Source organism: Haliaeetus leucocephalus, unplaced genomic scaffold (genome assembly GCF_000737465.1).
Source record: "Haliaeetus leucocephalus isolate CR32 unplaced genomic scaffold, Haliaeetus_leucocephalus-4.0 Scaffold517, whole genome shotgun sequence".
NCBI lineage: Eukaryota > Metazoa > Chordata > Aves > Accipitriformes > Accipitridae > Haliaeetus > Haliaeetus leucocephalus.
Window position 1 is genome coordinate 2,974,632 of NW_010972953.1, and position 24,620 is coordinate 2,999,251.

The 24,620-nt window shown below is 64.1% G+C and overlaps 1 protein-coding gene across 1 annotated transcript; it reads left to right on the forward strand.

Moving 5' to 3' along the window:
• Window positions 1-16,448: 16,448 nt before the first annotated feature.
• KIAA1522 (KIAA1522 ortholog) lies at window positions 16,449-23,563 on the forward strand. The gene is made up of 9 exons (XM_010576332.1): window positions 16,449-16,506; window positions 18,011-18,166; window positions 18,410-18,465; window positions 19,644-19,761; window positions 20,170-20,286; window positions 20,406-21,081; window positions 21,226-23,023; window positions 23,060-23,318; window positions 23,541-23,563. Exons 1-9 carry the CDS (start codon window positions 16,449-16,451, stop codon window positions 23,561-23,563), a joined length of 3,261 nt encoding a protein of 1,086 aa, XP_010574634.1.
• The last annotated feature ends 1,057 nt before the right edge of the window (window positions 23,564-24,620 follow it).

The following is a 24,620-nucleotide window of genomic DNA, read 5'->3' on the forward strand; positions in this document are numbered from 1 at the left end:
CAAGGAGGGTTGGGGTGGTGGCCGTGGAGGTGGCTAAAGAGGGGTCTTGGTGGTGGCCAAGGAGGAGCCAGAGTGGTGGCCGTGGAGGTGGCTAAAGAGGGGTCTTGGTGGTGGCCAAGGAGGAGTCAGAGTGGTGGCCGTGGAGGTGGCTAAGGAGAGCTAAAGGTGGTGGCCAAGGAGGAGTCGGAGTGGTGGCCGTGGAGGTGGCTAAGGAGAGCTAAAGGTGGTGGCCGTGGAGGTGGGTGAGGAGGGGTCACAGTGGTGGCTGGTGAGGGGGGGAGGTGGTGGCCGTGGAGGTGGCCAAGGAGAGGTCATGATGGTGGCCGAAAAGGAGGCGAGGTGGTGGCTGTGGAGGTGGCCGGGAGGGGTCACAGTGGTGGCCGAGGAGGGGCGGAGGTGCTGGCCATGGTGGTGGCCAGGAGGGGTGGAGGCGCTGGCCATGGTGGCAGCAGAAGTGGCTGAAGGGGGGTGAAGGTGGTGGTGGCCGCAGTGGTGGTGGCCATGGGGGCTGTGCTGGCCACGGTGGCTGCTGCAGCCGCAGTAGCAGGCCGGATCCGGCAGTCCCTGGCGCAATCTCGCCCCTGCCCCGAGGGCTGGTGCCGGTTCACTGGGTAGGTTCTCTCTCCGCTGAGTCAGAAGGTCACTGGGGCTGAGGGAAACCTGGAGGACCGCCAGCCACTGCCGCCGCCGCCGCCTCCTCCTCCTCCTCCTGGGCAGGGTGTTTGCGTGCTCCAGGTGTGGCCCTTCCTGTCCTAGATATGGCCCTCGCCCCGGCCGGTTTGCGGGGTGCTGCCTCTGTAGCCCAGCCACGTCCCTGCCACCTTGACCGGGACAATCCTGCAGCGGAAAGTGCTGTGGGTGCCCTCTCTTCGCTGCCCCGGGGCTGTATTATGGGGACCCGTGGGCTCCGCCTGGCCTCCCGTGGGCTGGTACCTTCAGCAGAGTGATGGGTGGTGGCGAGTCTGGTCATGCTCATCTCCTTGGCACGCTTGTTTTGAAGTAGTAGGTGTCCCGGCGAGGCAGCAGTCTCTGGAGGTATCGCCCCATGCAGCAGAGAAGTGCTCAGCCTCTCCCACCCCACGCTAGCAGGGACACCGTCTGCGTCATGCCAGTGCCCTCCTGCAGGGCACCTCCGGCGAGGACGTCACCACGCTTTTGCCAAGGGAAAGGCCGCTTCTGCGGCACCGAAATGCAGCAGCATGCCGTCGCCTGGGACTTGCTTCCTCCATTTGCCCCAGGGAGTGAATTTCCAGGCATCCAGGACTGCATGCAGGCACGTTTACTGCTTGGAGAAGCACAGGGAGATCTGTGATAGGAGAGGAGTGGCCGTAGAAAGGCAAAAGGGGCTTGGGAAGAGGCTGAGCTCTCTGCTTAGCTGGTCCATCGGATGCTGCCGGTGCCTCCCTCCCGGCCTGCCGTGCGTGGACACCGCTGCCACAGCCCAACACTGAAACCTGAGCAGAAAAAATGAGATGTGCCGGAGCATGTGATGTTCCTCTTTGCAGTGCAGAAACGCCCCCAGCAGCTCTGCCAGCACTTTTCTTTTTTTTCTTCCCCTAAAGTTGTAACGTTCACCAGCTGATCCTCAAAATGCGAAGTCACTGCCCATCAGGGTCACAGTTCGGGGACTTCCAGCCCACTTGCCACACCATCCCTCGCAAGCACACCCTGCCAAAGCAGCCTGCCGCTCATGTCAGCCGGGGCTCCGTCCCCGCGCTGCCACCACGCCGTTCCATTAGATATCCCCGTGTCCGGGAGAGCTGCCCCGAGTGCCCGCCTGCCCGCGGTCCATGCTGGTGATGGAGGGGCTGTGCGGTGCCATGGCCAGCCCCGGGGCTGCAGGACCTTTTCCCTTCTGGGCTGTGCTTTCGGTTGTGCCGGTAGCTCACGGCATCCCATTTGGCGTGCGTGGGACCGGGAGGTGCCGCGTTCTGCCGCGTCGCCGCTTGCTCGGTGGCGTGCAGTGGGGAAGCAGCGGGGATGTGCAATGGTTGCAGCTTGCGTGCATGATTGAATCACCCTCCCCGCTCGCTTCCAGCGTGCAGAGCGCGCCGGGAGCCCCACCCTGCTTAACCACCTCCGGCCCGGCTGCGGCCACGAGCATCCTCAGGACACCGCCGGCACACGCCAGGGTTACCAGCATCCTTCCCCACGAGATGGGGGATAACGCTTCCCTGTATGATGGGGGTCAGGTCGCCTCGAGCGGCAGTTTGGGCTGAGCTGTGGAAATGGAAGGAGTGTTGGCCCCGGCAGCGCCGAGTGCCGCCTGCTTTCCGTGGGCGGCTGCGGCTGCAGAACTGCGTGCTGGAGCCGGCAGCATCGGCCGCCGCCACTTGCGGCTCTGACCTGCCTGGAGGCTGCATTGGCCTCGCTGCCGACACCACGAGCCCTCGTGCAGCAGGAGCCGGCCAGGCCCTGCCCCAGCTGGGAATTCTTCCAAACATCAGCTGGGAGCTGTGGGAGGGGGAGAGTGGAGAGCTTCAGCGGGTCCTTGTAGGCTCTGGGTGCCTTCGGCTTTCTCCCTGTGTCTGCACGGTGCTGGGGGGTGGTCTGGATCAGGCCCATGACCCGGCAGCTCCCCATCACCCTGCCGTTCCCGCAGTTGGCTTTGGTCATGGAGGGGGGACAGGGCACATCCGACCATCCCCGGCGCATCCCGGCTGTGGGGGAGTGGGGATGGGCCGTGCAGGGTCTTGGGATGGCGCGGGGGCGAGGGAGGGAGGGAAGCCGTCCCCAGAGAGACACGGGTCAGGACTAGTTCCTCAGCCTGGGCATCTGCCCGTTCACGACCTGGGTGTCGGTGAGGTCGGAATTGCTCAGCACTGAAATCATGGGAGCAGGAGGATGAAAGCATTTCCACTTTGGATCAAACCCGTGGGTCCGTCTAATCAGAGATCCCATCTTTGGCTGCTCAAACAGCTGAGCTGTGTAGAGGAAAGACGCAGTAATCCTGCTCATGGGCGAGTTTCAGGCCACCTCTCTGGGTGGGAACACCAGCGGCTTTATGCTGAGTGGGGGGATGGCTCCATCCCAGCTGGAAGCCGAGTCCTCTCCCATTTCCCGACTGGATGCTCTGCCCTGTTTGGGTGAACGGGCCCCGCTGACTGCAGCGTCCCCTTTTTATACTAGTGCAACTCTTTGCCGCAAGATAATTCCTGCTGCGAGCTGTAACGCCACATCCCAGGGTATGCAGCATCCCAGGGTATGCAGCAGCTGCCAGGGTGCTGCCAGCCCCAGGCTGTTTTACCTGTACACAGCCTGACTGCTTTGAGCACCTCCGTGGCCTCATCCCTGTGGTATCTGAGCACCTCAATTCCTAACAAACTGTTTATTTCCACAATAACCTTTGGAGGCAGAGGAGTGATTAACACCTGAGATGGGAACTGAGGCTGGGAAAGCGGCTGGGCTGTACCAAGGGTCTAATAAGGAGCAAGGAACTGGGGTGCTTGGCCAGCTCTGGTTTGCTGCCTGTGGCTGCTTTTTCTTGGTGGAAGCTGGGAGCAAGAAAGCTGAAAGCTTTTCCTTCTCCTCTGTGAGCACTGCCTGCAGCCCCCCGGATGAAAGCAGCCTGTTAACCCTCAGTGGCACGGCAGCAGCGAGCCTGCTCCCGCTCCTCGGGCTCCCCGAGCGCGCGGTGGTGGAGTACTGCTGCCTGTGAGCGGTTTTAGTCCAGTTTTTGGCTACTGCTTTATCCAGGTTTTGCAATATTCTTCTTAATTCCCTGATGAAGTAAAGGAATTGATGTTCCAGAAATATTAAATTAGGGTTTGGGTTTTTTTTTCCTTTTTGATGCCACTTTAGTCCGGCAGCAACAGATTTCCTGACTGGGGAGGGGGAGGCTGTGATGTTAAAAATAAAGCCTTCAGTGCACACAGCTGCTTTGTAACATCAGCAAGTGCTTGTTGAAAAGCCTGCGGGGTGGTTTCGCCGTGTGCGTGGTGAGCCGGCAGCAGCGCGGTGAGCAGCGAGCGGCAGGGGCTGGGCTGCGGTGGGCACCGTGCCGGCGGCATCGGGCTCGACGCTGCGGGGTGGTGGAGGTGCATGTGAATCCTCGAGGCAATTTGGGGCTGGGTTGTTCCTGCGTGTTGCTCTGATAATAACCGAGATGTGAAATCTCCCCGGACACTTGATTTCCTCCGTCCTCTGCTGCCGTGTGGCACGTGGTTTTGTGTAAACACAGGCTTTGTGTTTTAGTCCTGAGCTCCTCAACTCAAAGGAGGGAGGAGAGGTGTAGGCACTGCTGCCCCCGCACCTCCCGCTCCCCGGGATTGTTCCCGTGCGTGTGTGGGAATGAATTTGTTAATCTGCAAAAGGCAAAGAGTGACACTTCAGAAAATGTGAGCAGCAGGAATCCCCTGGCTGGCCTGAACTGGCAACGGTGAGCGGCTCTGCGAACAAAGAGAGGTGTGTCTGCAACCACAGCTATTCCACCTGGAGACAACTGGAAGAATTACTCCTGCGAATAACGTTCCATAAGATCCGATAAAACTATTTCACCGGAGTCATATTTCTCTTTAGAAGGGAGGTCTTATTTCATAAGACAATATCATCATTGACTTTGACTCCAGCAGCGATGGGAACATAAGCCGTTGGAAGGTGAAGAGCTGGGCAGCGATGAAGCGAAAAACCATTTCCCTGCCAAGCAGGAGCCGGAGCCCTGGGCTGGTCCCCGTGGCTCCCGCCGTGCATGGATTAAAAAATACCTTACCCAGAGAAGGGAGCTGAGTTCCCTCTGCCTCTGCGGGCTGGAGCTGGAGCTGTCATCGGCAGAGCCGGCCTGGACTCCAGCTTGAGCAGGAAATCATTTGAAACCCTCCTGGTTATGTATTTCTGTTAATGATTGGGGATCTCAAGTGGGTTTTTGTGTTACCTTTGCCTTGCTGAGCTTTACTTCCCCGTGAAGGGAACAAGGGCTGAATTCCTTTCTCATTCAGGCAGCTCGGCCTCTGGTCCGTGTTTGCTCAGCAACGGGATCAGGTTTAGAAAACATCAGGAGGGACGGATAAAACACCAGGAGGGACGAATCCTTCCCCCGTGCCAGTGCAGAGAGGTCCCCGCCACCCCGCGCTTGGGCTGGCCTGTCTGACCGAGGGAGCGCGTGACTTTGGGACGATCAGATGTGCTTGAAGCAGTCACGCCGTGATGACAAGATCTGTATCTCATGAGCAGCTTCCCCCCGCCTCCTAGCTCCTTGCTATTATCAGAGTCCTCTCAATGAATAAAACCAGGGGTTTCTGGGCTGGAGAGTACTGAAGTCAGCATCTCTGGCCCCAGTTCCCCATTCTTGCTGGCTGCTCCACAACTGGGTTTTGTAGTGTGCCTGCTGGGCTGGGAATGGCATGCCAGGGAAGCTGCAAATGCTTCCCCTCCTCTGCCACGCTTCCCAAGCAGATTTCTGGGTGCAGCAATTTAAACCCACGTCTGGGATGAAGGACGAGAGCAGCCGGCTGGCAGCGCAGCCTGTCCGTGGGTTTCAGAGGGGTTTGTGTCCCCAAGCAGCGATGGGGCAGCGGTGCGGGTTAAAGTGGGGTCTGCAGGGATGCTGGAACTCCCCGTGCTGCTCTCAGCCCCCCAGCTATGGCAAGGACTGCGAACGCGGGATCCAGGAGGAGCTGGAGCTGGGTTGCCACGTGGCTGTGAGTTACCCCATTAGCCCCTTGATATTTATGGCACACGTGGGCTTTGCTGGGTTCTTGGGGCTCGGCTCGCTCTCGAAGCCCCCTCGGCACCTCCGAGGCTGTGGCTTGCTGTGCCTGGGGGCGGTGAAGCTTCGGTGCCGGCGGTGGCTGCTTTCGCTAGGCAGGTGCTGGCACAGAGGGCATCTGTTTTAGGAGAGGAGGGGGAAGTGTCTTGCCGTATCTAGGGCAGCGTTGCAGGCTCCAGCCTCTCCTTCTCTTGCAGGGAGAGATATAAAAGTGCTTCACTGGGAAAGCTGTTCTGTGTGGCTGCGGAGGAGCCCCCTGTGTCCCTGGGAGGGGAACTGAGCAGCACGGGGGGGTCCATGCACCTCGTTTTGGAGTGGCTGCGAGGGATTTTACATCCCAGAGAGGCCCAGGAGGTGCTGGGCAGTGGGAGGAAGCCCTGTCCTGGGGTGGAGATGCCCCCGGCCGACCCAACTCCTGCAGCCCGGGGGAAAAATCATCTCCAGTCACTGGGCAGAGACCTCCGATCTATTGCACTTGTGACCACAACCCTGTTTAATCCCAGCAGCCCCGAGACAGAAAGGTTGTGCCTGGGTACAGCTGGTGATGGGAAACAGGGAATAGTTTCCCCACTGGATCCCCCATTTCCTTAACAGCTCCCACAGCAGACACGTGGGGATGCTGGTACAGCTGCCCTGGTGCCAGGCATGGTCCGTGGCACAAGATGGTCTCTGCCCTGCTGAGTATGCCTTTTCGGCTGCAAACCAAGCTGGTGAGAAACTGAACCATCGATATTTCCATTGTGGAGAAGGAGACTGAAGTCCAAAGATGTATTTATTGCCAATCACCTTGGGAGGTCAGGACAAAGCTGCTGGCTGATTTTAAATTTTTTTTTTTTTACATCACCTCCCCAGTCTTGTGCCTTTCCCACAAAGTCCTCCTTCCTATTTATTCCAGCCTTTGATGAATCACCTAAGGAACATAAACATTGCCAGCAGGAATTGCCCACTGCCTGGCCAGCTGACCCCTTCCTGCCCTCGCAGCATTTAATTTTCTAATTAAAAATCAGGAGAGAAAGCTGGGCTTTGGAGTGGGCAGGCTGGTGTACGTGTTTCAGAACGGGCAGCGGCAGGGCTTGTCCGTACAGCGTGCGAAACCCCATGCAGCTGGAGCAGGGTCTGGAGCGGGGAGAAGCCGGGGTGCACCCGAGGAGGGCATGGGAAAGAGGTGCCGGCGGTGTGAACCGACGTGAATGCCGATGTCCCCGTGGCTCGTCTGGCTGTGACTTGCCCCAGACACAGGAGTGGTGGCAGGGGGTTAAACATCCACCTACGGGCATGTGGGTGCTCGCCCTGAGGTTGGGCAACAGCTGGACCCGGCCCGCGTCCTCGGGCGCTGTGCTCCGACCTTGGAAGTCCTGTTGTAGCCTTGGCCGGTGGTGCCGGGCTCGGCTGGGGTGTCCCCACGGGGCTGGGACCCCCAAGACCCAGGAGGGGGGGTCGTAGCCTCGGTTGTCGGAGCCGTGCTGGGTCAGGGACAGGCAGAAATGGTGGCGGCTCGGTGGAGCGTGGCAGACTCCAGGGGAGGCGGGAGCGGGGTCAGAGGCGAGCGCTGCGCTCGGCTGTCCCGATCTTTTGGGGACGTTTGGGAACCGGGGGTCTCCCTTTGCCCGCTGGGCCTGGCCGTGGCACCCACGCGTCCCCGCCGGAGGGATGGAGCTGGGAGGGTGCCGTGGGATCCAACGGACGATTCCGGCAGGCCCCTCCTCTCTGCCTGTACCATTGGCTCCGGCACAGCCGCCTGCGAGAGCTGAGCTCTGCCGGAGCCGGAGGGATGGGAGCCGGCGGCTGAGAGCCGTCGTCTCCCACGGCCGCCCGGGCCACGCCGGAGCCCGTTCGGCTCCGCCATGTAGCGTCCCGGCCTCCTCCACCCGGTTGTGGTGGAGGGCGAGAGCGGCCTCATGGGCAACGTGCACCGCAAGAGGAGCCCGGCGGGCGTCAAGGCTGGCTCCTCCTGGCCCTTCGGCCGTGCCGGGAAGCCGGGGGCAGGTAGGAGAGATGGGGCTGCCTGGGGAGGGGCTGGGGGTCCCGGCTTGGTGCCTTTTTTTGGGGGGGGGGTCACGGTGGGAAAGTTGGCTGCCTTTGGCGTGGGGCTGGGCAGGACTTGAAGCACTGTGGCTGGAGGCTTTGCTCCCCCCTGTCCTTCCCCGTGCTGGGGGTGGAGGGGGGGGCAGGATCAGGCCCCTCTGACCCCGGGTGCCGGTGCTGAGGAGGAACCTCCAGCTGCAGGCTGGGGCTGCGCCGACATGCCGGGGACCAGCCGTCGGCTTGCCTGCGCTATCAGGACGGAGATCGTCCGCTGAATTAGTTACCAACTTGTTTTTCTAAGCGGCGTCCCAGCGGTTAGAGCAGGGACCCAGGGCTGCCGGCGTCGCCTTCCTCCCCGTCCTCTGCTCCCGTCCTCTGCCTCGGTTTCCCTCACTGTGCCCCGGGGAGCGGCGGATCTGGGAGCGTTTGCAGAGAGCACCGGGCTGCTCCCCCCTGCATCCGTCCTGCGCAGCTTGCCCACCTCGCTCTGCGCCTGTCTGTCTGTCTGTCCGTGCACCGATTGCTCCGCTTCTTTACGCTCCGGCTCCACGGATACAGCTGAAAAGCCCAGGAGGAGGCATGGGGCAGGGAGAGCTCTTTTCTGTGGGGAAGAGGAGCAGGGAAAGGAGTCCCATGCCAGCCTGGACCCACATATTGAACCATCAGCCCCATGGGGTGCCCTGTCCCGGCGAGCTCCCTCCGCGGTTCCTCCGTCAGAGCGGGGCGATGCAAGCAGGGAAGGTCTCTCGCAGTAATGTCGTCCCCATCCCGGGGTTGCTGATTTCCCCGTTGATATCATTAAACCGTCCCCAGCCCAGCCAGAGTCAGGCAGGGGACTTGACGGGCACGTGGGCAGGGGTCCAGGGTTGGTAGGAGCGGGGTTAGTGGGTCTGGGGCGGGTGGTAACCAGGTGGTTTTCTCCTGTCAGCCCTGTGGGATCCCTGGCCCTGCTGTCCCTCCTGCCCTTGGCTTCCTTGTTTCCCTCAGTCTTTACAGTCAGCAGCTGCCCAGGTGCGGTGAGCCAAGTTGTCCGCAGGGTAAACAGGGTCTGGAGTCAACCCCTCGCAGGCTTGGGGAGCGACCACGCCAAGCAAAACTGTCCCAGAGAGGCAGGGGCCGGGATGGGGAGACCCCTCAGGCAGATGGGGAGAGGGTGCCGAAATACTCTGGCCACCAGCATCCGTATGGCACCTGGGGAAACTGAGGCAGGAGTGGTTACACCAGTCACCCGTGGCTGTGCAGGGATGGCATCTCCTTTGCAGCAGGCTCTCCGCCGTCCACGTCTCCTTGCCGGCTAGCTGCGGCCTCCTCTCCACCAAGGTCATCCTCTCATGGTCTCCATGCGGGAAGGGCTTGGTGCCACCGACCAGACTGTGTCGTAGCCGGACTCCGGCTCTTCTCTGGCTCTGCCAGACATTGTCCCTTTGGCTCTGCCCTGAACTGCAGCGGTGCAGGTGATGGGGTGAACCGCCTCCCTGGGAAAGGTGGTTTGGGGGCTTGTGTGAGCGCCCCTGGTGCAGTCCTCGCCCTTTCCTTATGTCATCCCTGTCCAGACACCCGTCTCCTCTCCATCCCCCTGCCAGGCTTGGGTCCCCCTTGCCAGTCCCTGAACCAGGACTGTGGGGCTGCTGGGGGATGTGTGCCACCGCTGCTGCCCTTCCCCAGGGCTGGCCGGGAGAAGCCCTGCTCCATTTCGGATGCCCTGAAATGGGTGCAACGTGGGACCGTGCAATACAGCCCGGGCAGATCCTGCGAGGCGAGGGCCGGTGCTGGGGCTGAAGGCCGTGGGGTGGAAGGTGCTGAGAAAACATGGGGCGAGTTGTGTTTGTTCTCTGCGGTGGCTCCATGGCAACGGTGTGGCGGCCACAAAGCGAAAGAATTTGCATTGTGTCGCTTCAGCATTTCGGAGGGCGCAGCCGGGATCACCGGCTGGGGGCAGGGTGCGCCGGCACCCCCACGGCTGCTGTCGTCTCCCCCTTACCCCTCAGCCAGACCCTGGGAGACCCTGGGTGCATCTGGATTTTTGGGTCAGAGGCTAATGGCGTATCGCCGGCAACTGGACCGGTATCCCCCAGTTCCCATCTCTCCATCCCCGGCTGCTTGGGAGCACCGGTTTGGCCTCGCTGTGCCCACCGCCGGCAGGTCAAGCCTGGGCAGGCATCGGCAGCTGCCTTTGAGCTTCTGCCATGCGCGGGGCGGCGTGGGCACCCACTGCCTTTTGATCCTGAAGGGCCAGAGCAGCGGTCCCCAGGGACAGGGGTTGGCCGGGCAGGAGCCTTGGGAGCATGGCTGCCGGGATCACTCTGCCTGCTGCAGGCAGCTGCCTGCAACCTTTTCCCTGCCACCTTGCTCTCTGCCTGGGCCTCCCCGCTCTGCTTCACCAGTGCCAAACCTGCGCGTCCCCATTCCTGTGCCGGAGCAGGGCCCGGCTTGCTCTTGGGGGGCATCCCCTGCCTCTCCTCCCAGTCTGTGGCCGGAGCTGCTGGGGAAGGTCCTTGAGCACCAGGGAGACCAAAGTTGCTTATCAACTCCTTATCAGGACCTCCCCGCCGGGCCCTGCTGAGTCAGGGTGGAAGAACGTGGCGGCCGGCCAAGCTGCGCCCCACGGAGTCAGCGGGGATGCGGCTGTAAGGCGGCGCGGGGCTCCCTGGGTGCGCGGTCCCCCAACACCCGTGTCCCCGTCGGTGGGCTTTGGGGCAGGTTGCAGGGGCAAACGCCCTGGAGGGAGGCAGGTTTGGGACAAGGGACGACCCGTGGCCGTGAGGTTCCCCGGCAGCGGGCACCAGTGCCTGCCCTAGCCAGGGGGCTGGCAGTGGAGCCCCTCGGCAGCCCCGGCTCTTGCCGTGCAGCTCCGGGGTGGGCTGAGCAGCTCTGGATGTCTTTTTCCTTTGCAGCAGTTCTTCGTGCCAGACCCACGCTGGGCCGGCTCTACAAACAGCCGGGGGAGAAGATAAGGGCAGGAACCCGCCCCGGTGGGGGACATACCGAGATTTACACAGGCGCTTTCGCCAGGCACCGCCAGCCCGGCATGCCGGCCTACCGGACTCGCCTGCCGGTATCCTGCTGCTGCCTGGGAGGGCTGAGCCCTTCCTGGTGCCCTCTCCTGCTCTTGGAGCAGGGGAGGAGGTGATCTGCGGGTGTCCCGGGCAGGCAGCTGCCTCCGGCGCTCGGCTCCGACATGCCGGGCCGTGCCCACTTGGCAGGCACCCCGTCACCAAGAGGCAGGGATGGGACCTGCCGTTCTGCTGCTGGTTATCCCCCCCGAACCCCATTTTGGTGGCAGCCCCAGCCCCATCTGACAGCTCCTCTCCCATCTCCTCCGCTGATCCCGCATCGCCGTGCCCGTCTTGGTCCTCGTTGGAGGATCGGCAGCTCCTCGGCGTTTCCTCGCCGTCTCCTGCCAGCGCTGCCGAGTCAGAGACCTGCGGGCGGGAGCAGGGTTGGGTGCTGTTTGCAGGACGGTAGATCTGTGCACGGAAGAACCTGCAAGGTCTTGTCCCTAATCCGTCTCCTGGATTTGCTTCTGCGTGGAGCCAAGTACCTGCTGTGACAGGCACGCCTGCCATTTACGGAGCACCCTCGGTACCCTGCAAACACGCCGGGCATGACGGCACGCGCCGTGGGGACGCAGCCAGCTCCGAGCACCGCGGCAGAGAACCGCACAGGCGCCGTGGCGGCGTGCGTGGGAAGTGGAGGAGAGGACACTGAGGGAAGGTGAAGCAGGGCTGTAATAAAGCTGTGGACTTCGGCATAGCTCCGGGCAGGGAGGAGGTGCCGGTGGCCCGTCTCTGACCGTGCGTGCCGCCGGCATTGCCTCCGTGGCCCCTTGTCGTTTTTGAGGCTTTACCTGCCACCCTCTCCCGCCCCACGCTCCCCATCTGGGCCGTTCCCACCCTGATCCGGCTCCTGGCCGGGGAAAGGCTGTTATTTACCTTCAAACCTGTTTGGTGGCTTCTCCTGGGAGGGGACGAGCGCAGGGTGGGGATGTGGCGGGACGGAGGCTCGCTGGGCTGGAACAAGGGCTGGGGATGGGAGTGAGGCGCAATCGGGCATCGGGGTGGTCCTGCCTCCCTCCGCGGTGCTGGGGTCCCTGCCGTGGGCTGCTGCCGGACCCTCGCCGTGGAGTCCGTGATAACGCATGGAACAGGAGACATTGCGTGTCACCGCAGGGGCTGCCTGTGGGGCATGTGCGGGGCAGCAGCGAGGTCAGGGCCAAGTCGGCTGCAGTGCAGCCCTGTCACACAACCAGGCGTGCTCCTGCCATGACAGCAGCCGTGGCTGGAGGCAACTGGCCGGGCAATGGCTCTCCTCCGAGTGGGTTTTCACCCTGCACTGACTCCTTTGCCGTGGCCCGTTGGCTGGCGGGGGGGATGCAGGGCAGTTTTCTGCGCTGTGATTTAGAGGAAGAAAAACGATCCAAGTTTGTTTTCCCATTTGAGATTAATTTTATTTCTCCCTCTGCGTGGGATCGTGTTTGAGAGTCAAGCCAGCAGCGCAGATCGGGTCGTGTTTATTTGCTTTGCGGAGATGTTTTCCTGGCTGAAGCAGCAGCCCCCGAGTGAAGCCAAGGGCAGGCTGTAGCCCCTGGGCTGGCAGTGGGGGGCTGCGTGGGCAGAGCCACGGTAAATATTATTGTGCTCTTATCCTGCCTGGAGAGAGCACAGTCCTGCAGCGTGTCCCAGGGCACGGATCCGGTGCAGAGACAACAAGGGTTTGGGGAGCGAGGGTGGCCGGGCTGGTTGCCTTCAGTGGGGCTGTGGCCCTCAGCCTTGCTCGCCAGCCAAAGGTTGGGGTGCAGAGGCAGGGTAGGGTGGCACAGGCGGGTGCCAGGTCCCACCCGGGGCCACGGAGCTGCCCGAGCAGAGGTGATGGGCCCAGGGGAAAGATGGACACGCTCAGGCTCGTAAAAAGGCGTCATCGCTCCCAAAAGGGAGATGCCGGCAGGTCTGCCTGCACCGTCCCACCGGCTGGGGAACTGGCTGGTTGTGCTGCAATGGGAGAGGCCGATTCGGAGGAAGCAGAGGGGCTGGATGCTGGAGCAGAACCTGGGGGCTCTCACGGCCGTGGCAGGGTCCACATCCTGACTGCTCTGTGGGGCTTTTGGGGCTGGGGTTCATGGTGCACCCCATTGGTGTTATCCATCCTTATGGCATCTGCAGGTAACTGCTGCTTTGCCGCTCTCCAGCGCAGGGAGCAGAGCGGTCCCCAAGCCTGGGTGCATGCCTGGATGGTGCTGGCCAATGCCTGGGAGCAGCGTGGTGGGAAGGAGCCCCAAAGTGGTGGGAGAGCATCGACCCCATGGGGCAGGGAGTCTTCTCGCTCTCTCTCGCTGCTCTCTGCGCCGCACTGGCTGCCAGAAGGGAGGCAAGGTCTCCATCCCACCGAGCAGGACACACACACAGAGGCAGGTTCTCCTCCCCTTCCTCCCCTGGGGACCTTGCAGCCCCTTCCCGCCTGCCTGCCAGCTCCCCCCTCATCCCCATTTTTCTCCGGTGAGTCAGTGGTGGTGGAAGGGGCGGGCAGGGAGCTGCGCTGCCTGTTCCCTGCCTCCTGCCGCAGGACCCGCCGCTGTGCAGGGAGAAGGCAAGTCGAGGCAGTGCCGTGCAGGCAGAGATGGATGTTTGCAGCTGTGTCTGGCCAAACCTGCTGCTTGCAGGAGGCACAGGCCTGGCGAGGAGGGGGGACAGGAGCCAGGGTTTTCTCCTCTGGCTCTCCCTGAGTGAAGAGCAGCATCATGGCTAAGCCAGCTCCGGGAGGGAGCTGGGCTGGCACCGTATCCCACTTGCAGCATCGCTGATCCAGTTGCACGGCCCTGGCAGTGTTCCTTTGGGGTCTCAGCTCTAGTCTCTCACTTGTCCAGCCCTTCCCATGCCCACCCTGGTGCCCTCCAGCCCCTTTCTGCCACCATAGCGTGGAGCAGGCAGAGCTGAAGGCAGGGTGCCTGGGGTTCCCTGCCCCTTCCTATCATTTTGCCTTGCTGCAGGGATGCTTTGCTCCCTCTGGACCATCCTGGTAGTGGCAGATAGAAGCTCTGGTTCAGGGAGACCATCCTTGAGAGAGTGCCTGGCCCTGAGAGGCCTCCGGCTTCTTCTCCGGGAGGATCCCGCTGCCACGTGCGGACAAGGCACGTGTGTCAGATCAGCACCACTGAGCCTGGAGGGGACGGGGCGATCCAGGGCATGTCGCAAGGAATGCGCAAGGGACGGGACGCCAGCTCTGACCGGGCGTGTTGCTACCGGCACTGGCTGCAGCTGCGGCGGCTTCCTCAGCCCACCAAGATCTGAAGCCTCTGCCGCAGGATCAGGACTCTCTCCCTCCTGGCTTCCCCCGCTTTTCCTGTCCCCTTTGCAGCAGGTTACGCCATATATTGACAGAGCCGGGGTGAGGCCGTCCAGGCGAGGAGGATGCGGTAGCGAAGGTTGCAAGGAGTGGGAGGAGAAGCAGAGGCTGCTCTTCACGCGTTGCCATGCTTCCCAGCATCAGCCCTTGGCACGAGGCTCTTCCATGGCCAAGCAGCGCTCCTGCCCCGGCTGGGTGGTGGCCGCGGCGCCCTGCCCGGATTATCCTTTGGGTGATTGCAGCCAGGGATGCTGAGCTCCTCCTGCTCCAAGCCGCAGAGGTGTCACACTCAGGAGAGGGACGCGTGTCTCCATCAGCAAGGGATGCTCTCGAGGCTCTTTGGGTCCTCGTGGGTGATGGGCCATGTACAGGGAGGAGGAGCAGGGACAGGCTCTCTGCTGGCACCTGGGAACGTCCTTACAGCCCCAAGGCAGCATCTTCTACGTGTGTTGCCATGGGCAGACCCATGGGGCTGAAGCTTAGCCGTGCCTCGGCCCTGGACCAGCAGCAGAGGGGGAACTGTCCCTCTTTACCCACAGGGGCTCCCAGAGCTCCTGGTACTGTGCAGGGGGGGTCCCAGGTTCAGCCCCATCCATATGGGCAGAGCTGGACGTGCCATCCTGGAGGGCCAGACCCTTCCCTGCAGAGCTGGGAGCAGCGTCACTCTCAGCTGAGTTTGCCCGCCATCGGCCGTGGCCCTCGCTGGGGCTCGTGACAGGCTGCCCGGAGAGGAGAGGACAGCGTTCAGCGCAGCACGTGGCTGCCCGCTTTGTGCATCCTCAGCCCTTTAATTATGTCCTTTTTCCACTTGCGCTGTGAAAACAGCTGGGGAGCGTCTGCCTGCAGCCGCCGGCACCTTCTGGGTGAGCGCGTGGGCAGCGGGGCCGATCCTGCCCATGCTGGAAGCAGGGTGATGGGTTATGCATAGCAGGGGCTGCAGGGCCCCGCTTGTATTTGCTGTTGTGGGCACATAGGAGATGCAGGGGAAGAAACTCTCGCTAAGCTTGGAGCTGCCTGGCCGGAGATGCAGAGGTGCCCATTGCAAGGTCAAACTGTCCCTTGGGCTGCACGTTCCATGCCTGGGATCCGGTGGGACCCTCGCTCTCTGCTGCTCCGTCTGCAGCCCAACCTCTGTCTGGGTGCAATAAACCCTGGGCGCAGCCCGTGGGGAGCTGGCAGGGCAGGGGAAGGAGGGTTTGACATTTCAGCTCCCGGGTGACATGAGGATGGCCTGGCCCGCTGGGTAAATACTGGAAGCTCTTCACCTTTTGGGCCAAAACACCTGGCCATGGGAGGGATGGAGCTCCCTGAGGTGTTGGGCACCCAGGGCTGATGGACAGGGCAAATTCCCTTTCTGCACGGGGCACCGCTGCTGCAGGCAGCCTGCCTGCTGCCTGCCAGACAGCGCGGGGCTCCCTGGCACCCACCGCCCTGGGACCACGCAGCGCCTTGTGCAATGGGGACGGGTGGCTGTCAGCGCCACGGTCTGTGCCAGTGCGTGACCACCCGGCATTTCTGCCCCTGCCTTCACATGCCCCCGTGCAGCTGGAGCTACTGGTTAGACTGGTCCGAGACCTTGTTTTCCCCCAGTGCCGCCGGCTCTCGTGACCGTGACGTAGCTGTGCTGGACGCCCTGCCCCTAAGGACAAGCGCTCTTTGCCCCATGATGGCTCGTGTCCCCCCGCTGCGGGATGAGCCGTGCTGGGAGTGGGGTTCTCCCTGGCGGGGCTGCGGTGGGTGCTGGGTCCCAGGGGGCACTGGGGACAGACAAGGAGGGGGAATGCCAGCACCGTTGGCTGTGCTGTGTCCCAAGGGCTGGTGCTCGCCAGAGGAAAAGCCTCCCAGCTCCTCCCAGTTGGCTGCACGGTTGTGGAAGTGAGCAACTGGTTTGCAGGGATACTGAGCCCAGCGGAGAGCAGGCGAGGAGGGCCCTGGGGGGCTCGCAGGGGTGCAACAAGGGGGGAGTTGGAGAAATCCTGGCCCTGAGCCTGGCAGAATGGATCCCTGCTGGCCGTGCCGTGCGTGGGAGGAGGCGGGAGGGCCGGGGATGAGCGGGGAGGCCAGAGGAGGGGCCCCTGCTCTCCTCCCGTGACCGAGGAGCACGGTGGGTGCAGCTGGGGCTGTTCCCTCCTGCCGCCGTGCAGCCATCCCCGGGGTCAGGATTCTCCCAGCGCGCAGGCAGCTGCACCGGAGCCTCCTTGCCCAGCCGAGCATCCTCCCGCCGCGCGGATGAGGACGGAGAGAGGGAGCTGGGGGCCGCCGGCATCCGCCTTGCCAGCACACGGCTGGGCAAGAGCTGCCCCGGCACAATAGGCAGAGCCTCCGTGGGGGGCAGCGGAGCCCCTGCTCCTGCGGGGACCAGACCCTCTCCCTGGCCACCATGGTGGTTTTCATGGGCAGGAACCTTTCCTCGCTTCTGGCTTTCTTCAAGAAGAAGGGTGAGTGAGCGGGAGGGAGGGAGCAGCGCCTTGTCCTTACACAACCCCTGTCCTCCAGGACCCCCGCCTGCCCGGCACCGGGTGCTTGCCCACCCGCAGTGGGCAGGGGTGGGGGGCTGCCATCCCAGGGGGAGAGCAGGGAAGGTGACCCCGACCCCGTCCACTGGGAAGTTAACGGAATAAATCACTGCGCTCCTCTCGCCGGAAGGCGGCTCTGAGTGTGCCGGGGTGGGGGGGTGTCAGGCGAGAGGCTGCCAAAATTGGGGGACGAAAGGGCTTAGGAAAAGGGGAACATGATGGTTGGGGGGGCTGTGGGTGTCTCGTGTCCCCTTGCAGGGACCCCGCACCGGCACAGGGGTCCCCTGTGCCGCCACCCGCTCTCCCGGCCTGGCCGTACCCCCCAGTGCCCGCTCGCCGTGCCGCGGATGCCGGCGGAGGCAAAGGCCGGCGAGGCGGCATGGCGCGGCAGGGTGGGCCGGCTCCATTGTTCAGGGCCTGCTCCTTTGTGCGGTGGAGCGCGGCCGCCTCGCTGCTTGGCCAGGCTGGCTGGGAGGGGACGGGGGACACGGGGGACACGGGGGACAGGGGATGGGTACGCGGTGCCGGCGATGCTGAGCAGCAGGTGCCCGTGTCCGCAGGATGCTGCCGCCAGCCCTGCCGGTTTCCTTTGCTCGCCCTTCCCTTCCTTAGCCTGAAATTGTTTTTTTTTCCGGGCAGGAAGAGTTTGAGGCTTCGCAGCAGGCAGCGGCGTGCAGGCAGGAGCGGGCAGGGCTGCGCCCACCGTGCTGCGGTGCCCTGGCTGGGCGATGCCAGGTGCAGGACCCAGCAAAAGCCCGGAGCCGGTTGTCGGCACCCCAGGGTGCTGGCGATGGTTTGCAGGGAGGGGGCTGTGCCAGCCCTGGCATGGCAGATAGGGTCTCCAGCATGTGGGGGGCTCGGAGGGGGGATTCGGGTCCTCTGGGGTTTCTGCACCAGGCTGTGCCTCAGTTTCCCTCGTCGGTGCAGTTCCCAGCCTGCCTGAGCACAGGGTGAGTCCCTGCTCTTGGGGTGCTTTGCAAGGCCTGGGGATGATGCAACCCTACAAAGGGAAAGTCATCGTCTTTCTACCCTCGTTTAACCCTCCCCATGCCGCCCCTTCTCTGCTCAGCTGCCCACAGCCCCACGCAACTTGCTGCCTCGTTTGCTCCTAATGAAGGTGCTGGGGAGGAGGGCGGTGCTGTGCCCCAGCTCTGCTCTGGCCGGTGGGTAGAAAACCCTGCAGCTTCACGCTGGAGACAGCCTGACTCCAGTATATCGACCGGCCGGGCAGAGCCTTGGGAGATGATTTCTCGCACGGCATTTCCAGTGCCCGGTTTGGAGATGAGCGGGATAACGTCATCCCGGGCCGGCTGTCATTGCTCGGCGCTTCTCCCAGCTCGCTGCAGCCATGTCCTACGCGTGGGGGTGCATCGGTGGGAACGCGGCTGTGTCCCCCCCAGCCAAGCTGACCCCTCTATCTTCACAGGCGCTACCAAGGGCGAGACTGAGAAGCGGCTGAGCGTGCAGTATACGGCAGGCGAGGAATGCCCCGACAACGTCTTCTTCCCCACCACGCGGCCCCCGCACCTGGAGGAGCTGCACAACCAGGCTCAGCAGGGACTGAAGTCCCTGCAGCACCAGGGTAGGTGTCCCCAGGCCCCGGGGTGGCCCGGGGACGTGGCGGAGGGTGCAGCCGGCCGGCCCCAGCTCCTGGCTGGCCGGGCTGCGTGGGCGGCGCGATGGGGCTGACCGGAGTCCAGTGCCCCGGGACTGGTGGTGGTGGCTGGGGTGTACGGGCAGCATTGCCGGATTCAGCGGCCGTTTGGCTGGCTGGTGGCTCCCTCGGCTCCTCTGGAGGGATTTACCCCCTGCCTTCCCTCCGCAGAGAAGCAGAAGCAGACCAAAAGTGCCTGGGACCACGGGGACACCAGCAGCCTCCAGGTGAGCCCTGCCGAGGAGCTGGCTCTGCCCCGCAGTGCTCTCGGGGTGCCCTGGGGGTGAGGGGACACAAGTTGGCCCCTCTTTCCCCCTCCCCAGGTGGTGTTTGGGGGCTGGAGGCAGATGGGAAACCAGCTGAGACTGCAGGACCATGGCCGGGGGGGGTTGTGGAATGGAGTCATGCGTCCCTCAGCATTATCCCCTTTGCCCCATGATGAGCTGCTGTCCCCATCCCCGTCCTCAGCCTCAGCACGTCCTGCCCTGCCTTGTGGGGCTCTGCCCGGGGACCCCCACCGTGCCTGTGTCCCTCCGTCCCCCCCACCCCACTTCACTGGTGTCCCCTGGCAGCCCCAAGTGAGGTGGGACGATGGGGCGGCATGACGGGGACCGTTGGCCGTATCCAGCCCCGTGGCCGGGCCCCTCCCTGGCTGCTGACGAGGAGAAACTCCCACTCTCTTGGCCGAGCTAGGCTTCGCCGCTTCCCAGGGCTCTGACCCCGCTGCCAGTGCCTCACCCGCCCGTGTTTGCTCAAGCTGCTGGCTCTTGGCCCCCTTAACCCCTTGGAAGCGGGGGGCCAGGAGCCCCTGAGCAAGCAAGAGCGGTCGGGTGTTGGTTCACGCTGATGTGTCTCATCCTGACCTCTGTCTGTGCCAAGAGATGCTTTGGAGGGATGAAGGGGGCACTGAAAGCTGTACCTGTCACAGGGCTGTCCCTGCGTGTGCTGCGGGTCCCTGGCACGGCCACGTCGCTGCCTGCCTGTCCCCGTGCCCCCCCATCCCTCAGCCCCACGCCCCTCTCCCACCCGTGGCAGCCCTCCAGCCCCGGGGTTCTGGGGCACAGCGGGGCTGGACGCAGCCATGGGGCCATTTTCAGCTTGGCATGGCGGCGAGGCCGGCGGTTCCATCGGGTGCCCCTCTGGGTAGGCTGCACCCCAGCTCGCTTGCTCTCCAGGGGGCTGCGAAGCCACGCGGGGTCCCTGGGGCTGCTCTCGGCCCCGCTCCTGGTGGGAGGACTCTGGATGCCGGCGTGGCTGACTCAGCCTTTGGCCCTCGGAGAAGCTTTTGTCTCGGCAGCGCTGGGCTGAGGAGTCAGTTTGCGGTGGAGAAGGGGCCTGGCGGGGGCCGGGGCAGCTCCGTCCCCCCAGCCCGGGGTCCGCCTGAGCCCGCTCTCTGCCCGTACAGTCCTGCGCATCCTCGGAGGATGACAGCGTGTCCTTCCGGAGCCAGACGGCCTCCTGTGCCACTGACAGCACCTCTGAGGACGCCCTCTCCATCCGCTCCGAGATGATCCAGCGGAAAGGTATCCAGCTGGGGGGCTGCGGGGCCAGGGGACGCAAGCTGAAGGGGTGTGAGGGGGGGCCGGGGCGCATGGCAGGAAAGCTGGGCTCTGCGTTGGCGTGGCCATGAGCCAGTGCAGGGATTTGGGGGCCCTTAGAGAGAAGAGAGGAACTCTGGCTGAGTCAGAGCATTGGAGCTGGGCGGGGGGGACAGACGGACAGACAGACACTGTCTCCTCCCTGCTCAGACTGCGCGGCTGTTTGGCAGCTGGTAATACCTCTCCGGGCTGTGCTGAAAGCCTGAGCCCTCAGCTCAGCCTGCTCCGGCTTGTCCTGGAGCATCTCCGGCAGTGGGGGGGTGATGGGGATGCCAGGGACACCCTGGCCAGGGTCCCCCTCGTGCCAACTGGACCCACTCATGCCTCTCGCAGGTTCCACCTTCCGACCGCATGACTCCTTTCCCAAATCCTCAGAGAGGGCTGGCAAGAAGAGGAAAGAAAGGAGGACGACAGTGCTGGGCATCCCCCAGCATGTCCAGAAGGAGCTGGGTAAGCATCGGGGGCAAGGGGGGATTTTTAGGGTCTGGTCTCGTTGGCCAGGCTCTGTTTGCCTTGGCTCGGTGCGTCTGCCTTAGCATCACACCGGGCTCGTCTCTCCCGGCTCCCAGGTCTCAGGAACAGCCGGGAAGCCAAGGGACACCCCGAGGCTGATGGACGAGGGCAGGCAAGGCACGGGGGCAGCCAGCTGCCACAGCCCTTGCTGAACGGCGGGCAGGTCTCCGGCGACGCCATCCGCATCCCCACCATCGACGGGAAGCTGCAGCCACTGGCTCTCTCCGGGGGTGCCCATGTTCGCCTGGGAGCCTTGGAGGAGGCAGACACGGCCCTGCAGAAGCACATCGACCGGGTTTACTATGACGACACATTGCTGGGGAGGAAGACGGCGGCCAAGCTGTCACCCATGGTGAGGCCAAAGTCACTGGCCGTGCCGGGCATGACCACCAACGCCACCCCCCCGGAGCTGCTGAGCCCCGTCATGTCCATCTCGCCCCAGGGCACCTACATGTCTAAGATCATTCCCAACGCCATCCTGCCGCCCATGGTGGACGTGGTGGCCCTGACGCGGAGCAGCGTGCGGACGCTGAGCCGCTGCAGCCTGGTGTCGTCCAGCCCGGCCTCGGTGCGCTCCCTTGCCCGCTTCTCAGAGTGCAGCACCCGCAGCCGCGAGCCCTCCTCCTCCAGCGACAATTGGAGCCACTCACAGTCCACGGAGACTATCGTCTCCAACAGCTCCACCATCTCCTCCCAGGGTGGCTCTGACCGCCGGCAGCCCGAGGCAGGACCGTGCGGCGAGGCGGATGCTGTGGCTCGCTCTGACACCGACCAAGTCAGCATCTACAGCTCCGCCAGCTTTGCCAGCTCCTGCTCCAAGCCTGCCGCCGGCCCCGGACCTGTAGCCCCCGGGCTTCTGGTCGTGGGGGGCAGCAGTGGCCGGGCATCCCCCGCCTACAGCATGAGCAGCCAGGCGGAGGGCTCGGACACAGGCAGCCTGGCCAGCGAGCGCTCCTCCGCCCGCAGCGTCTCCCTCAGGAAAATGAAGAAGCCCCCGGCTCCCCCTCGCAGGACCTACTCGCTGCACCAGAAGGCCGAGGGGGAGCCCAAAGTGCTGGGGCTGCCCCCCAAGCCCGACCGGCGGTCCCAGCGGGAGAGCAGCACGCCCTGGTCCCCACGCCCCGAGCCCTTCAGCCCCACGGCTGAGGATGAGGTCTTCTCCCCGTCGTCGCTGAGCGAGACCAGCAGCCTCCGCTCCGAGAGCCTGGCCGGCGCCAGCTCCCCTGAGGCCTTGCGGAGCAGCCCTGGGGTGACAGTGGTGCTGAGGGAGCCCCAGGCTCAGCCCAAGTGGAGCTGCCCGGATGGGTCTGACCGCACCATGTCCCCTTCCAGTGGCTACTCCAGCCAGAGCGGGACACCCACGCTGCCCGCCAAGGGGCTGGGACCCCCATCTGTATCCCCGGGCAGGGCTCAGCCCCAGAAGCCGGACCGGGTCTGCTCCCTGCAGTCGCCTGCGCTGTCTGTGTCCTCCTCCCTCACCTCCATCTCCTCCTCGGCCTCGGACCCAGCCCCCCCAGAGACGCTGCCCTGCCGCTCGGACCGGTTCATCATCCCACCGCACCCCAAGGTGCCCGCTCCCTTCTCCCCGCCACCCACCAAGCCCCAGCAGCCCACAGCCCCCGCCGGCCCCCTCGTCCCCTCGCCAGACCCACCAGTGCCCAGCACTGCCTGCCAGGAGCCCTTGGCCAAGCCCAGCGGCAAGTCTCCACCGCCATCGCCGCCGCCTGCCTACCACCCGCCTCCTCCACCGGCCAAAAAGGTGGAGGGGACCCCCCAGGCCGCCAGCGAGACCCCCGCCGACACCGCCTGGCCCCCACCACCCCCGCCAGCTCCCGAGGAGCACGACCTATCCATGGCGGACTTCCCCCCTCCGGATGAAGCCTATTTCTCCAGCCTGCCTGATGCCGCGCCGGCTCCGGTGGCCGGGCAGAAAGCGGCACCGAGCCCGGGGACTGCGTCGTCTTCGTTCTCGGCCGCCGTCTCCTCGCGCAGCCAGCAGCAAGGCCCTCCGGCTGGGGCACCGCAGCCGCCTTCCCCCGCCGCGCCCCCTCCCCAGGGCACCGTGCCCCCGCCACCGCCGCCACCTCTCCCCCCACCCTCGGCTCCGGCTCTGCCACCCCAAATCAGCCTTAAGAAGGCGGCCAACGGCCCCCGGGCAGACGCCAAGAAGGAGCCGGTGTTGCGGAACAAGAGCGGTCCCGTGCCCAAGGAGGATGCCAGCCTGCCCATCGTCACGCCCTCGCTGCTGCAGATGGTACGGCTGCGCTCCGTGAGCGTGGAGCCGCCCGCCACGGCCGGTACCGGTGCCGAGGAGCGGCCGGCACCCCAGAAGCCTGTCCGCCGGTCCCTGTCCACACGGCAGCCCCCTCCTGCCAAAGACGCGGTGCCTTCAAACCAGCTCCACCATGCTGTGCACCTCAAGGCTGCCGCCTTGTCCTCTGGTGAGGCTGCGGAGAAGCCACCGGGCAGCAGAGCGGCTCTGCCCGGCTCCGAGGGGCCCCCCGGGGACGGCCAGCTCTCCCCCAGGAACAAGTCACCGGCCTCCACCGCCAGCTTCATCTTCGCCAAGAGCTCTAGGAAGCTGGTGATCGAGACGGCCTCGTGCCCCGAGGCACAGGCTGACCTGAAGAAGAACTTGGTGGCCGAGCTGATGAATTTCTCGGGGCAACGCTCGGCAGCCCCGGCTGCTGCCCAGCAGGGCCCCGGCAAGGCACAAGCCCACCGAAAACCTGGCAAGATCCCCCCTCCGGTAGCCAAGAAGCCTTCGCTTGGCCCGGGGCCGGCTCCTTCCCCCCTGAACCCAAAGGCACCGGCGGCAGAGGCACTGGGCTCCCCCGTGCCAGATGGGAAAGCCAAGGCAGTGCCAGCGGACGAGAGCAGGACTAAGAGTGAGCCGGCAGGAATGGCGGCCCCGGGGATGGAGGACAGGAGCGCCGCAGAGCCGCTGGCTCAGACCCTCCCTGCACAAGGTACGCGGGATGGGGGCCCGGTTCAGCCCCACCATGGGATGGTGCCGCTGTAGGTGCTCGGGCTCCTGAGCTGTAGGCTCCCAGCGTGGCTCGTGGGCCATGTTGGGGCTGGGGTGGCAACAGGATGGCCGGGAGAGCCCGGCCATGGGGCCAGACCTGGGGCAGGGCCATGGGAAACTGGGACTTCGGGTGGCTGATGGGCTTTTCCCTCCTGCCTTGCAGATGGACGGGGAGAGACGGCCTGAAGGATGAAGCTGCAGGACTGGTGCCCCCATGGACAGGAATCCAAATCTCTCAGGGACCTGGGCAGGTCAACAGACGAGTGTGGAACTGGCAATTAACTTAATACAGGAAGCAAACAGCCTTAGCCTCCACGGCCTTGATGATATTTATGCAAAAATGGTGTTGGTTTCACTTTCCTAAGTACTACAGCTTTATTTTGCTTTTTTTTTTTTTAACTGGACTCGAGGCCTGTGCCGAGCCAGCACCTCCTCCCTGCCGGGCTGCCGCTTGGTTTGCGCGTGCGGAGCAGAGCAGCCACGCTGAGAGGAGTGCAGGGGCCGAAGACACTGGAGCTGGAGCCATTCTGCTCCCGGCCAGCCGGGTCCACAAGGAATCGAAGCACTTTGGACAAGGGAAGGGGAAGGCTTCGGCCACGGCAGTGCCTGGGGGGATGCGGGCAGGAGCAGCAGGACAGGATGGAGGCTGGGAGGGACCAGGGCCTCGGCCCTCGATGGAAAGGCAAGAGGGGGCTCTTGGCCAGCACCGATCTCTGCCTGCAGCAGTGCCGTCTCTGGGCACTCGCTGGCTGCCCGGCACAGCCAGCCTGCAGCTGTGCTGGCCCCAGGGTGGAGGGGGAGCCCAGCTGCCCCGCAAGCTGGTCTTCAGGCCCTGGGGTAGAACCTTGATTTCTGTTTCTGTAAACTTGGGTCACATTTTGATTTCTTCGATTGTAAAAAAACCCAACCAAACCAAACCAAACCAAAAGCAACCACCAACCCTCTGCCGCCGAGTAGCCGCTCAGAGCTCTGTACCTGGCTGGTAAAAATGATGACCGAAGCTTGCTGCCTCCTGTGCTTCCTGGCTTACGGCCACGGTCTTGCCACACGTGGCAGCTGCCCTTCCTGGCAATGTCGAGCTCTGGGGCAGGCACTGACCCCCAGCAGGCTGGCTCCCACCACTGCTGCCTGCACAGGGAGGGCAGAGGGCTCGGGCAGCACCAAAACACAGGAGCAGGGCTGGCTGCCAGCTCAGCCGCCTCCCCCCTGGAGAGACAGGCACACCCGGGTGCGGTCAGCTTGA